Here is a 14,799-nt window from a genome sequence, read left to right on the forward strand (position 1 = left end):
ATACAAAATTATTCAGAGTAGTTAAATCACAAGCAGACTGTGATACATTACATGAGGACCTTGCAAGACTGGAAGATTGGGCATCCAAATGGCAGATGAAATTTAATGTGGACAAGTGCAAGGTGTTGCATATAGGGAAAAATAACCCTTGCTGTAGTTACACGATGTTAGGTTCCATATTAGGAGCTACCACCCAGGGAAAAGATCTAGGCATCATAGTGGATAATACTTTAAAATCATTGGCTCAGTGTGCTGCAGCAGTCAAAAAAGCAAATAGATTGTTAGGAATTATTAGGAAGGGAATGGTTAATAGAACGGAAAATGTCATAATGTCTCTTCTATCGCTCCATGGTGAGACCGCACCTTGAATACTGTGTACAATTCTGGTCGCCGCATCTCAAAAAAGATATAGTTGCGATGGAGAAGGTACAGAGAAGGACAATCAAAATGATAAAGGGGATGGAACAGCTCCCCTATGAGGAAAGGCTGAAGAGGTTAGGGCTGTTCAGCTTGGAGAAGAGACGGCTGAGGGGGGATATGATAGAGGTCTTTAAGATCATGAGAGGTCTTGAACGAGTAGATGTGACTCGGTTATTTACACTTTCGAATAATAGAAGGACTAGGGGGCATTCCCTGAAGTTAGCAAGTAGCACATTTAAGACTAATAGGAGAAAATTCTTTTTCACTCAACGCACAATAAAGCTCTGGAATTTGTTGCCAGAGGATGTGGTTAGTGCAGTTAGTGTAGCTGGGTTCAAAAACGGTTTGGATAAGTTCTTGGAGGAGAAGTCCATTAATAGCTATTAATCAATTATACTTATGGAATAGCCACTGCTATTAATTGCATCAGTAGCATGGGTTCTTCTTAGTGTCTGGGTAATTGCCAGGTTCTTATGGCCTGGTTTTGGCCTCCGTTGGAAACAGGATGCTGGGCTTAATGGACCCTTGGTTTGACCCAGCATGGCAATTTCTTATGTTCTAAGTTCCCGATTGGCCTGCATGGGTGCAGGCAGAATGAAGGAGGCTTCCAATTGGGCAGTGGGGGTAGGAAGCAAGGAGGCTTCCAATTGGCCGACGGGGGCTGGAAAAAGGGAGAAGGAAAGTACAACGGGGCAGTGGGACACTGGAAGACGCAACACACCTGCCAGTGTTTGGTGACACACTGGTTGAGAAGCGCTGATCTAGATGGCATGCAACAGAATTTCCTTTAAATTTACCTCTATGATGTTGTAGCCACCTGAACTTTTAAAGAATTTAATGCTAGACTCTTTTTCTAAACCTTTTTATAACAAAATTAAAATATTTGGTATATCTGCCCATTAAGGGGATATTAAACAATTTTTGCAATGTTCTTCAAATAAACACCATACATGTACATATGCTAGTGATGATGAATGCTTTTCTTGCTTTTAATACAGTAGACATTAAGGATGAAGAGTAGCCTTTTGAATGTAATTTTAATTTTTCAAGAGCCTGGGAACAGGTCATTTTATTACTGCAGGACTCTAGAATAAAAGACCTTGGGAACCTTAGGGATTAATTTTCAAAGGAGTTAATGTGCATAAATGTAACAAACTTCAAAGCAATTTTCAAAAGCCATTTTTACTTAAAGTCCACTTACATGAGTAAATCCTATGGACAGTTCAATGGCATATATTGTAGCAATTTTCAATAGTCCATTTATTTGAGTAAAACCCAGTTTTACATGTAAATGCTCTTTAAAATCGGGCCTTAATAGTTTTAGAAGGTGATTGATTTGTAATCTTATAAGGTCTGCATACCATGGTCTCCTTGGCCAATCTGGTACCACTAGAATGACCTCTTTTCCTTTTCTATTTTTTGTATTGTCTGACTTATCAATGGCAGTGGAGGGAATAAATACAAAAATACAGCTTTGGCCATGACTGAATTATAAGAACATAAGATTTGCATACTGGGACAGATCAAAAGTCCATCAAGTGCAGTATCTAACAGTGGTAAATCCAGGTCACATGTACCTGGAAGAATCCAAAAGGTTGATAGATTCCAGGGATAAGCAGTGAATTTTCCTAAGTCACTTTAATAATGGTTTATGGACTTTTCTTCCAGAACCTGTCCAAACCTTTTTAAAATCCAACTACACTTAACAGCTTTTACCACATTCTCCTTCAACGAATTCCAGAGTTTAGTTATGCATTGAATAAAAAAATATTTTTCTTAAATGTATTACTAGTAACTTCATTGCGTGTCCCCTAGTCTTTGTACTTTTTGAAACAACCAATTCATTCCACTTTGCTCATTATTTTATAGACATAAGTTCATGCCATACTGGGTCAGACCAAGGGTCCATCATGCCCAGCATCCTGTTTCCAACAGTGGCCAATCCAGGCCATGAGAACTTGGCAAGTACCCAAAAACTAAGTCTATTCCACACTACTGTTGCTGGTAATAGCAGTGGCTATTTTGTATCATATCTACTCTCAACCGTCTTTTCTCCAAGCTGAAGAACTCTAACCTCTTTAATCTTTTTTTTAATAGGGGAATCGTTCCCTCCCCTTTATCATTCTGGTCACCTTTCTCTGTACCTTTCTCTGTACCTTTTCTGATTCTGCTATATCTTTTTGAGATGCAGTGACCAGATTTGCACACAATACTCAGGGTATGTTTGTATCATGGAGTGATATAGAGGCATTGTAATATTCTTTGTTTATTCTCCATTCCTTTCCTAATAATTCCTAGCATTCTGTTTACATCGTGGTTAGGTTACTGCTGTACAGTGAGCAGCGGCTTTCAACATATTATCCATGATGATGCCAAGATCCCATCCCTGGCTAGAGACTTCCAATGTGGAACCTTGCATTGTGTATCTATAATTTGAGTTGCTCTTCCCTTCATGCATCACTTTGTACTTGTTCACATTAAATGTCTTCTGCAATTTGGATGCCCAGTCTTGCAAGGATCTCTTGCAATTTCTCACAATCCTCTTGTGAGTTAACACCATTGAATAATTTTGTATCATCAGCAAATTTGACCATATCACTCATTCCTATCTCTAGGTCATTTATAATATGTTAAAAAAAAAAACCAAAACAAAAAACATGTGGTCCTGGTACAGATCCCTGGGGCATTCACTATTCTCCTTTCTCCACTGAGACAATTGCCCATTTAGCCCTACTGGTTTTCTAACCAGTTTTCAATCCACAATAGAACTTTGCCTCCTATCCCATGACTTTTTAATTTCCTCATGAGGTACTTTGTCAAATGCTTTCTGAAAATTCAGATACATTATATCAATTGGTTCACCTTTATCCACATATGTATTTACCCCTTCAAAAAAATTTAGCAGATTGGTGAGGCAAACTTCCCTTGGTTAAATTCATATTGGCTTTATCCCATTAAACTATGACTATCTATATATTCACTATTTATAGTAGTACTATTTATAATAGTTTCAACCATTTTTCATGCACTGATGTCAGGTTAACTGGTCTATAGTTTACTGGATCACCCCGGAACACTTTTTAAAACTGGCGTTACATTGGCCAGTCCCTAATCTTCAGGTACCATAACTGATTTTAATGATAATGTACAGATTACTAATAGTAGGTCTGCAATTTCATTATTCAGTTCTTTCATCTGTCTGGGATTTATACCATCTTGTCCAGGTGACGTGATAGTATTTCATTTGTCAATTTGGGCTATTACATCTTCCAGGTTCATTGACATTTGTTTCTATTCCTTTGAATCATCATCTTTAAATATCACTTCTGGCATGCCTTATAGCTTCCTCGGTAAAGACTGAAGAAAAGAATTCATTAAATCTTTCTGCTATGGCCTTGTCCTCCCTTCTATCCTTTGGTTATCTAAATGTCCACCTGACCTCCTCGCAGGCCTTTTACTTTGAATGTACTGAATACTAAAAAAAAACACATCCAGAAAATAATAGTTACAAAATAATGTTTTTATTTTAGAAAAAGCAAAACAGGCTGCTTTTCAAAAGGAAGACTTATGAGATCTCCATGTCTGTCTGTATATCCTCCCTCCTCCTTGATCCTTGGAGGTCATCTTTCCTTTCTTCTCCCCTGGTCTATGGTGGACCTCTACCCCTCCCTCTCTCTCTACCTCTGTCCAGCATGATTCTTGGGGGTCCTCTCCTTCTCTCCCCCCAGTAGGCTGCCACCCACTCTCACTGCCCTTAACTAGATCAATCATAGATTCTTGTCCCCTTCCTTATCCTCTATTTCTTCATTCCTGTCTCATTCCTTGTTCCCTCTGTTTTCTCCTTTTTACTGTCAACCCCAGTACCATTCCCTCTCTTCTGCCTTTGAACCATTCTCTTCACTTTTTTGGTGCAGCTCTCCTCTCTCTATGTCAGGCCAGTGGCAGAGTATGTGGCAGTAGTGGGAAATGTTTGTCACCAATGTGATAACTCAGCTTTCCTCAGTGCGCAACAGAGGCTGCAGAGGTTCCGACAGCCACAACCAGTCCCTCTCTTCACCACCTCTGCTAAACATGCAGTAATGTGGTTTGCGGCTTCTCATGGATGTGAATGGCCCCTCCCCTGTCCCTCCTCCTCCTCCTAGTCTGTAGCAATATGGGGTGAAGTTTTCAGGGCCATAATAATAGGCCCCGTCTCACTCTCCTAGCCTGTGGCAACAGCTCAGCTGATCGCAGATAGCAGCAGCCCACTCACTTTCTCCCTAGATAAAGCAGAGTTGATTACCTGTAACAGGAGTTCTCCAAAGACAGCAGGATGTTAGTCCTCACACATGGGTGACATCATCAGATGGCACCCCAAAGCGGAATACTTATATCAAAGTTTCTAGAACTTTGTCTAGGCACACTGGGCATGTCCTATACCCTGCGGCCACGTGGGGTCCCTCTCCAGTCTCTCTTTTTCTGGTTTCATTTTAGTTAAAATCTGTTGAATTTGTTTTATTGAAGCATTTTTAAATGTTTCATACAAAGTAGCAGCCTGAAGGATGTTAGTTACTGCCACTGCAGAGGCAACATGATTAGGACCTTTGGTATTTGATTTAGAAATCTTAGGAACAACTTTTAACTAAATCAGCATGAATTAGATCAATCTTCTAAACAAAATATGCTGCAAACAATTCACAGCCTAATATAGGTAAATAATTCCTGCTAATAGACATAGCAGAGGAATTTTCCAGGCTCCCAATTAATATAAATAAAGGCTGAAGGCTTGGTTAATTCCCTTCTCAAAAAAAATTTCTCTTTGCTTCATCTGTTGATTATACATCTTTAGATGGTTAATTAATGCTATCAAGTGGATGATCACTACTCTGCCATACTGCTTCAAGCTTACAACCCAATTTCTTAAGATGACGAAGTTCATCCAAAAACAGGTGGCAGAATTCCTCATGGTTCCTTGCCTTTTCTTTAAAGGGGCAATAATAATCACAGATTATTGATCTTATTATTCCATAGATCAACCACTAGATGATGGAAGATCATCTGGAAAACACAGACCATTCTCCAAAGCAGAAACCAGATTAGATGTCAGCACTTTAAGAACAAAAGAACATAAGAAATTGCCATGCTGGGTCAGACCAAGGGTCCATCAAGCCCAGCATCCTGTATCCAACAGAGGCCAAACCAGGCCACAAGAACCTGGCAATTACCCAAACACTAAGAAGATCCCATGCTACTGATGCAATTAATAGCAGTGGCTATTCCCTAAGTATAATTGATTAATAGCCGTTAATGGACTTCTCCTCCAAGAACTTATCCAAACCTTTTTTGAACCCAGCTACACTAACTGCACTAACCACCTCCTCTGGCAACAAATTCCAGAGCTTTATTGTGCGTTGAGAGAAAAAGAATTTTCTCTGATTACTCTTAAATGTGCTACTTGCTAACTTCATGGAATGCCCCCTAGTCCTTCTATTATTCAAAAGTGTAAATAACCGATTCACATCTACTCTTTCAAGACCTCTCATGATCTAATAGACCTCAATCATATCCCCCCTCAGCCGTCTCTTCTCCAAGCTGAACAGCCCTAACCTCTTCAGCCTTTCCTCATAGGGGAGCTGTTCCATCCCCTTTATCATTTTGGTTGCCCTTCTCTGTACCTTCTCCATCGCAACTATATCTTTTTTGAGATGCGGTGACCAGAATTGTACACGGTATTTAAGGTGCTGAATTCCCATTCAAGCTTGTGCTGAATTCCCATTATAAAGAAGATAAATAGTAATCAGTCTAACATGTCACAATGTTAGCCACAGACTGTGCAGAAAAATAAAATTGTAAGGATTTTGATATAAAGATTAAATCTAGAATATGTCCTAACCTATGGGTAACTGAATGTCTATTTGCAAAAAAGCCCAGAGTTGAAATTTAATGAGTGAAAATTGACAAGAGCATATGGACTAGCTTGGTCCAAATGAGTACTAAGATCTCCTAAAACCAGGAGATTTGGATGTTCTAAGAGAATATTAGTAATTTGGCCCAGTCATGATTTTTCAAAATCTGTTCCAGCTTCTACTCCTCACCTCGGGGGGAACCTTTAGTTTCACATGCTGAGAAGTGGTGTTATTTATGTAACCCCTTCCCTCTGCTAATGGTATAAGGGGAAGGGATTGGAGGGATGGTTTATATTAAAGTTATCTATCAGTCTCTCTCTTTTTCTGAATTGCTAAAGCATTTACAAAGCTACCAGCAAACTAATTATAGTTTACTTTATGGGTCATGGCTTGAAATTTTATTTTCAAGAATAGGTGGGCCCGCGAGCATGCAAAGGGCCCATGGCTTACCTGGGGCCGTGGGCCGAGGTCGGGCAGCGACGTGACGCCAGAGCGGCGCTGGCTAAAAATGGCCTTGGAGCGCTCCAAGGGCGGCGTGGGGCCGGCGTCATCGGGGCGCTCCGGCACATCCTGATGATGTCGGCAACTTCACTGCGTAATCCGGGGGGGGGGGGGGGGGGGCATTCCTACGGGCCGGCGTTATCGGGGACAGCCGCGTCCGGCCCGCGTATTTAAGGTGCGAGCTGCACCGCAGCCAACCTCTTTCTCCCCTCCCCAGGGACCAGCAACCCTCCCACCCACCCCAGGGAAGGGATTAAAGGTGTCAAGGATCAGTGTAGGGACAGCAGGGCGCCTATGTGCTCGTAGGTAATGTCGCAGCTTGGGGGGGGGTGGGTACCCGGGCCAATAGAGAACTATTAGACATAGGTCAGCCGGGTTGTAAAAGAGGTGGGGACCACGCCCGGAGTCAGGGCCCCCTTGCTTGTAAACGCGGCGGGGGGATGGAAGCGATCTCGCCTTGCTAGAATCGTGGTGGGCGACAAAAGGGGGGGCGAGGTCCCAGGAGCGGTAAGACCGTAAGATTGGCCCGGGTGGGTGAACTGTTATAATGTTGAGTTCATATTACTGTTATGTTAATAAAAGCTGCGGCCAATTCACACCAAGATTAAAGTGCAATTATTTCGGGATGGAAAGGGGGCAGGATGCCGAAAGGAGCCCGAGAGGCGTTACGGCTCCCACAGTCAATTTTCTTTATAAACTGAGAAACCAAAAGCTGATCCGCTAATGGTGTCTTCTTTTTCCAAAAAATACTGTTGGGTCTCATGGCACCACAGTGGCAGGTGCCAGCAGTGAAGTTCCACAGATGAAACAAAGCAACACAAATGTTAGAAAAACAGCAGTGTCTGATATTCAGTCTTTTTTTTTTTAATCAACACTGCTAACAATTGTGTGAGGGTAGGAATCTCTAGAGAATGTGGCTCTTTTGTGCCAGCTGGACTATCTCACGTATTCTGACACAACCCCAGGGCATTGTGGGAAATTGCATCAGATGTTTCAACTTACTGCTGTTCTTCCAAGTTATCTTTTTTGAGGGAGGAAGAAGTTCAAAGCGTCTGTGTTTTATTATGCATTGAACCAAAAACACAATCCTAGCTCTTCCCTCTACAAATACACTACCCACACTATGGTACAGCAAATTTAACCAAAATATTGCTGACGAGGACTGTTGTCAAAATCTTAATTTAGTGTTAACCAGTATGTGGAATAAAATAAGACCTTTCTGAGAAGAAACATGATAATACGTATTAGGGGAAAAAACACAACCTCCATCCCAAGCACACTGCAAAACATTAAAATGCAATAAGTAGTTAATATCAGTGGATAGTACTAAATATAAAATGAACCCCAATAATAAGATCCCAATTTTGCTGCAAAATAAATATACAAACACAATTCACCAGTCTCACTGATCAGTTTCCCTTCTGATTACTGGGAACAATTACAGAAAAGGTTCCTCTGACTAAAGCAATCATATTTACAGTTTCATGGATTTTACTTTTACACTTTGATGCCATTTTTAAAGTGGCAGAACTAATCTGTCCTGGTGTGCAGAATAATCAATGGATTCCAGCTTTTTGTTTGTTACATTTTGACCTACTAATGAAAAAAGCTGAAACATAAAGTGGCAGAACTATGGGTTAGAAAGTATTATATATTTAAACTCACAATAAATGTCCTCTGTAAGCAGCTCTGTGTATTGGCAAATGACCAGTATATTTTGGTACATTGGCATCAGCTCCATATTCTAATAAAAGAGACACAGAATCTGCGTTTCCTCCTCCAGCAGCTTCAAATAATATGGAAGCACAGTCAGAGGCCTGGGAGTGAACATCAGCACCTGTCAAAACAAAGAGAAATAGACAATTTACAACAGCTATTGAATGATGGGAATGATCTACTATTTCTTGTTTCTTCCCTCTGCATTAATAGGTTAAGCTTAAATTGTCGTTCATAGAAAATTCCCTGAAAACAATCCAAACTCCTCAATTTAAGAGCTAAAGGCTCAAGAACAAGTACATATAAGAGTGGGAAAAGTGGGAGACCTTGCCGTGTTCCCCTTTGCAATGAAAAAAAACAGAAGATAACCTATCATTAACTAATATTTGAGCCATGGGTTGAGCATACAGTAATTGTAACATCTATCCCATCAACAAAAGTAGATGAGGAAAAAGATGGGAGAATCTCATATCTTGGGAAGGTTATGGCCTGGGAGAAAGCACCTGGGAGCCTGCTTCCAATATTCTAGACAAGAATCTCCTGCACGAATTCTATGCCGTACATCCCAGGCAACCTAAGCCTTCAGGGAGAGGGTTTAATGGAGGGGGTACTGTTACGTGCGGTGGTCCATGGGCCAACCATGCATCCCACCACACTTACCCTTTCATTGGGCCCAGCCCTGTGGTCTCAAGCTGCTGTGCTCTTTCTGCCTGCAGTGGGCCCGGTGTGTTTGTCTCTTCAAAGCATGGCAGGAGGCTGAGCCACGCTTCTCTCTCATTGCAGGACACAGTGCGCCCCGATGCTTGGGAACGCCTCCTAGGCACACACACAGCCATTTCCCCCACATTTAAAGGGCCAATGGCAGGAACGGCTGGCGACGCCCCCTCTCTGACGTCAGCGAGAGCTGACCTATTTAAGGCCAGTTCTCCGCCTTCCAGGCACCTTGGCAACCAGGTTCCTCTCTTGGTTGCTGGCTTCCTGCTCTGCTGATCCCCTGGGACTAACGCTCTCTTCTTGGTTCCTGTTTCAACTTCCTCCTTCCTGTGTTTTTTTGGCTTGATCCTCCAGCTGACTGCTGCCTGGTTCTTTGACTCTGCTTGCTGCCAGCCCTGATCTTCTGCCTGGATCTCGTCACTGTTGGATTCCTGCCTGTCCTGACCTCAGCTTGCACCTGACACTGCGCTCCTCACTCCTGGCCTGCCACCTTGCAGCGCGTAGGATTCATCCATCCGGAGACCCGTACCTAAGTCCAGCTGGTCCCGGCACCTGAGGGCTCAACCTAAGGGGAACGTGGGCTGGTAGTGGTGAAGCTCCAGCTAGGCCTCTGCTCTGACTGACTCTGCCTGCCGATGGTGGGGATCTGCAGGGCTCCTCCCTCAATCCAATGGTCCACTTCGCAACAGGTTTGTTTGGCTAGAAGCTATTGTTGCAATGTTATAATGTAATCTGTATTTATTCATATGTTTTATGTGATGTTATGCTGTGGCCAAATATTATCCATAAACCAAAGTTCTCTGCAAATTGCTGAGGTCTAAGTCATTTGGAATGTTGGTTTGCATGTGCAGTGAGTGGGCAATCATCGATTTGCACATGTTGTGCCTTCCTAAGATACAAAAGATGGTACAAGTGTAGAAACATTATAGTACTGCATGTTACAAATACCTTTGTCCTCTGGCTCGGTCCAGAGATTCAGCAATTCATGCTGCCTCTATGGCCTTCTCTAATGGAACTGAAAGTAGGTGACATGATGAAATTTATCATCTTTCTTGCGACGTGGGACAGGACTGGACCCTATAAAAGAGGCGATAGTGCGCTTCGAGACCCCTTGCCGCACCTTTACCCGCCGACCATCGCAGACCTCCACACCGCTAAACACCCCACGAGGCAGCTGAACTCCCCACAAGGCCACGAGAGAGACCAGATCGAACCTACCTCCACGGTAGGCCTCAACTCTCCACCTCCCCGACCTACCTCCATGGTAGGCCCTAGCCGTACCGCCTGCCTCCCGGACCCACTGAACGGACGACCCACAGGCTTCGGCCTTGACCTACCTCCACGGTAGGACTTAGCTCTCTGCCTCCTGGACCCACCTCCACAGTAGGCCCCAATGGTGTCGCCCGCCTCCCGGACGTCCCCGGACACACGCACCGCGATCATGAATGCTCAGTCCTACCTCCACCGGACCGCGATACTTTCCTGACACCGAAGTACCACTGCCATCCCCAAGCAATGCAGAGGCGCGACAGCAGGCCCTACAGAGAGAAGCCATTCCCTCCCAATGCTGACCTACCTAAGACTCCGCCCACCTACGCTCCCAAGGTGGCGAAGTAGGACAGGACTGGACACTATAAAAGAGGCGATAGCGCACCTTTGGCACCGCATGCATGCGTTGCACGCCTAAGGAGCGCTCCTTAGCTCCTTCCTTTAACGTGACTTCTCTACCTTTCGGCCTGAAGCTGCGCCCGGAGCCCACCCAAGGCCCTTGACTGGACCAGAGCCTTCCCACCGCCGCGAAGCGCTGACCCAAGGCCAGCAAGCCCCCACAGGACAGTGATCCAGGCCTACCAGCCCTCCTTTACCCACCGAAGCCGCCACCCACGACATCATCTGGAGCGACGAGGGACACAATCAAAAGACCCTGCGGTGAGCCGTAAGCGCTGTGTGTCGCACGCCGAAGGGGACTTAGTGTGCCCCTTTGTGTTGCCCCTTACGACTACCAAGGAGTACTCGAACAGCACCACCCAGCCGGGTTCTGAACCCCCCCCCTTACAAATGCAACTCCTACGACTCCTAAAGTCCTTTACTATTTCGCACCATCCACCTCTCAACGACCAAACACAGGATCCACCCCCGGTGAAAGTTGATAGAGCTCAACCCAAGGGCCTTACCCCCTCGATTCACCTCGGTGAGGCATCCACCTCAACACCATACCTTCCCCACAATGTAACCTCTCTATCCAGAGAAAGATCATTCTACTACTAATTAGAGATGAGCTTTGTTTTTTACTACCGGGTCGTTTTTTGAGTCGGACGCTTCGGGTAAAGTTCGTTTTTCCTCGGTTAATTTTTTGGAAAAACGAAAAAAAAAAAACTAAGCGGGAAAAAAGAAACCGGCCCAAAAAACGACGTGGGAAAACTCTTGGCCACATACCTTAATAACATAAAAAACCTACTAAATCAAATGAAACTCTGCCTTAATATGGACAAAACAGAATGTATTCTACTCGAAAGAAAAAACTCTGGAGACCACCAGAATCATACCATTCAAACTGACAACACATTCATCAAGCTAAAAGAAAACGTGAAAGATCTAGGAATTTGGCTTGACCCAGAAATGAACTTCAAAAAACACATTGCAATGAAAATCAAAGACGGTTTCCACAAATTATTAATTCTCAAACCACTCCTAAACCAACCCGAATTCAGAACCATTCTACAATCCCTGATCTTTACAAGCTTCGATTATTGCAATTCACTTTTGATAGGCCTGCCCAAAACAACCACACACCCACTTCAAATATTACAAAATGCCACTGCTAGAATTCTTACTGGTCACAAAAAAGCGGATCACATCACCGCTGTACTAAAAGAACTGCACTGGCTACCTGTGGAAAAAAGAATTGAATACAAAGTACTAACCATCTTTCACAATTCAATACACAACAATGAAAGCGTCTGCATAACACAAGATCAACGAACAAAGCCCTGCTAGCTATCCCATCAGTCACAACCGCCAATCTTACCACTATAAGAAAAAGAGCAATCTCAATAGCTGGGCCACGTCTCTGGAATACCCTACTGGAAAACCTAAGACTACAAAACAACACAAAAATATTTAGAAAACTACTCAAAACCTGGTTATGCCGACAAGCCTACAAAGATGGAATAGGGTAAACAATTCAATGTTACCCTGCCCTACCCAATAAAAATAATCACCATTAAACACTTTATTACCTTATAACTCTACCTACCCTTTATACTTATCATTATAATCAGTTGGTCTCATGGTAACCAGTAGTTTTTCACTTGTAAAATATACTCAATATGATGCAGCACTTCTCTGTTAAACCTCTAAAATTAGCTGATATAATTACTAAACCATTCTCCCATCGTTATTAATGTAAATAGTATGACTGTTCATGTAAACTCTGGTTATACCTTCTCCCACAGTAATTAATGTAAATCGTTTGACTGTTCATGTAAACCGTTGTTATACCTGTAAACCGGAGTGAAGGCCTGCGCCAAACTTTGGTATATAAAAACATACAAATAAATAAAATAAATAAATAAAATAAGTTTATAGGGTACAAGGAATGCTTTAGTATTTTAATAATGAGTTAAAGGATTTTTCTGAGAGCCCAGAATGATTCTGTTATCTGGAATTTCAATTCTTACCTTTCTGCAGTAATATATCTATGATTTCTGTGTGCCCGTTCTGTGCAGCCAGTGCTAAAGGAGTGAGCCCATAGGCACTGTGTGGGTCAAAATCAGCTCTCGCACGAATCAGAAGGTTCACGGCCTCCTTCCTGCCAAGTCTGGCTGCCTCATGTAAAGCTGTTCTTTTATTGGCACATTGTAAATTCACATTCGCTTGAAAGCGTATCAGCAGTGAGACAATATCATATGAACCATGGCGGATTGCTGGAAGTAAGCGAAACACCATAATCAGTAAACACTTGGAATGCCATTCTGTAAAACTGCTGTGCCAAATAAATGACTGGAGAGTGGTAGCAATCTTGTATTCAGCTTTTTAAAAATACTCTTAAAAAAAAAAGTTATTTGGAAGGATTTGAAATATTTAGTTCTATTCTGCAGAGATTTACTATCATGACATAAATGAAGGACCTCTATGCATAAACTCATGAGTTAAAAAATTATAGAGTTTACCATTATTGCTATAACATGTTCATAAAGCATTCTGTATATAAAATTTGTAAGTGTATCTCTAGAAAGAAAGGTCAACAAATATGTTGAAGGCAATATCTTTTGACCAGACTAATCTAATAAACATCCAATAAAAAGGTCTCATGACATCTATAACTTATTTGTTGACCTTTATTTCTATGGATCCAGACTACTTCATAATTGATCCCTAAACTAACCTGCCACCAATCCAGCTGAGCCCAAATCCCAAGCAGCTAAGAGTCTGATATCCTACCCCAAGGAACAAAGGGAACGCCTCTACTGTTATAGAATATACACCAAGGATAAAAGTTATGCATTGATCTCCTGCTTATAGTCACTCTAGATGCATATACAGATGTGCAAGACCAAAATGTCTGTCAATTCTCAGTGATTCAGTTCCTTTCTGGTACATGCTCTGGTTAGTAAAGATTACTAAAGAATGAAATAACACAATTGGATAATAAATCTGGTTCATTGTGTTTTAAGTGTAAATGAGTTGCACTTTTCATTCAAGTTTTAAGCATCTGATATAGCAGATGTTTTCTTCCATTGTGTCTTTGGGATAAATCAGATCCACAATGCTTTGTTTATTCTGGTCTATTGATGTATAGCTTGCACCAATTTCCAATATAAGAAATCCTTATATTCTACAAGCTTCAACAGAACAATCCTGAAGACAGAAAACAGGTATTATATTTTTTCCATGATTAAAATTTTTAATTTAATAAACAACAGAGCTGTTGATTTACCTACAACTAAAGGAGAATCTCCATCTTCATTCTTAGCATCAGAATTGCAGCCATTAAGAAGAAGAAAGTTGATGTTGTCCAATTGGCCATGTTCTACTGCCACAAAAAGTGGGGTCTCACCTTTCAGAGTACTTTGTTCCCACACATTAGGAGGTGAAGCTGAAAACCATTATGAAAGTGCATGTTTGATATAAGATGTCAACAATATGTCAGTAAAGGTATTCTTTTTATAGCTTTTAAACACACAAACATAAGATAATCAGGCCAATTCAGTACGGTACGGTGCGCACCATTAGCACCGTTAACCCCCGTTTGGACGCGCGTTTTCCATGCACTATTATTACTCCTTATAAAGTAAGAGGTAATAGCATGTGGAAAATGCGCAGCCAACCCCCCCCCCCCCCCCCGAAACTAATAGCGCCCTCAACATGCAAATGCATGTTGAGGGCGCTATTAGTTAGTTCCGTGCGATACAGAAAGTAAAATGTGCGGCCAAACCGCACATTTTACTCTCAGAAATTAACACCTGCCCAAAGGCATGAATGAATTTCGGCCGGCACTGGGAAAGTGTACAGAAAAGCAGAAAAAACTGCTTTTCTGTACACTTAATATCATAGCGATATT

General features: G+C 42.3%; 1 protein-coding gene across 2 annotated transcripts in view; it reads right to left on the reverse strand.

Annotated features, from left to right (window-relative positions):
* ASB14 (ankyrin repeat and SOCS box containing 14) overlaps positions 1 to 14,799 on the reverse strand; it is a 66,368-nt gene that overhangs the window by 15,826 nt on the left and 35,743 nt on the right. For both annotated transcript variants that reach the window (XM_029600927.1, XM_029600928.1), the window contains exons 5-7: positions 14,176 to 14,334; positions 12,917 to 13,162; positions 8,472 to 8,643 (exon numbers count right to left, since the gene is read on the reverse strand). In XM_029600927.1, coding sequence (XP_029456787.1) covers positions 8,472 to 8,643; positions 12,917 to 13,162; positions 14,176 to 14,334 — 577 coding nt within the window. The remainder of the gene's footprint in view (positions 1 to 8,471; positions 8,644 to 12,916; positions 13,163 to 14,175; positions 14,335 to 14,799) is intronic.

This window comes from Rhinatrema bivittatum, chromosome 4 (assembly GCF_901001135.1).
Source record: "Rhinatrema bivittatum chromosome 4, aRhiBiv1.1, whole genome shotgun sequence".
NCBI classification, from domain to species: domain Eukaryota; kingdom Metazoa; phylum Chordata; class Amphibia; order Gymnophiona; family Rhinatrematidae; genus Rhinatrema; species Rhinatrema bivittatum.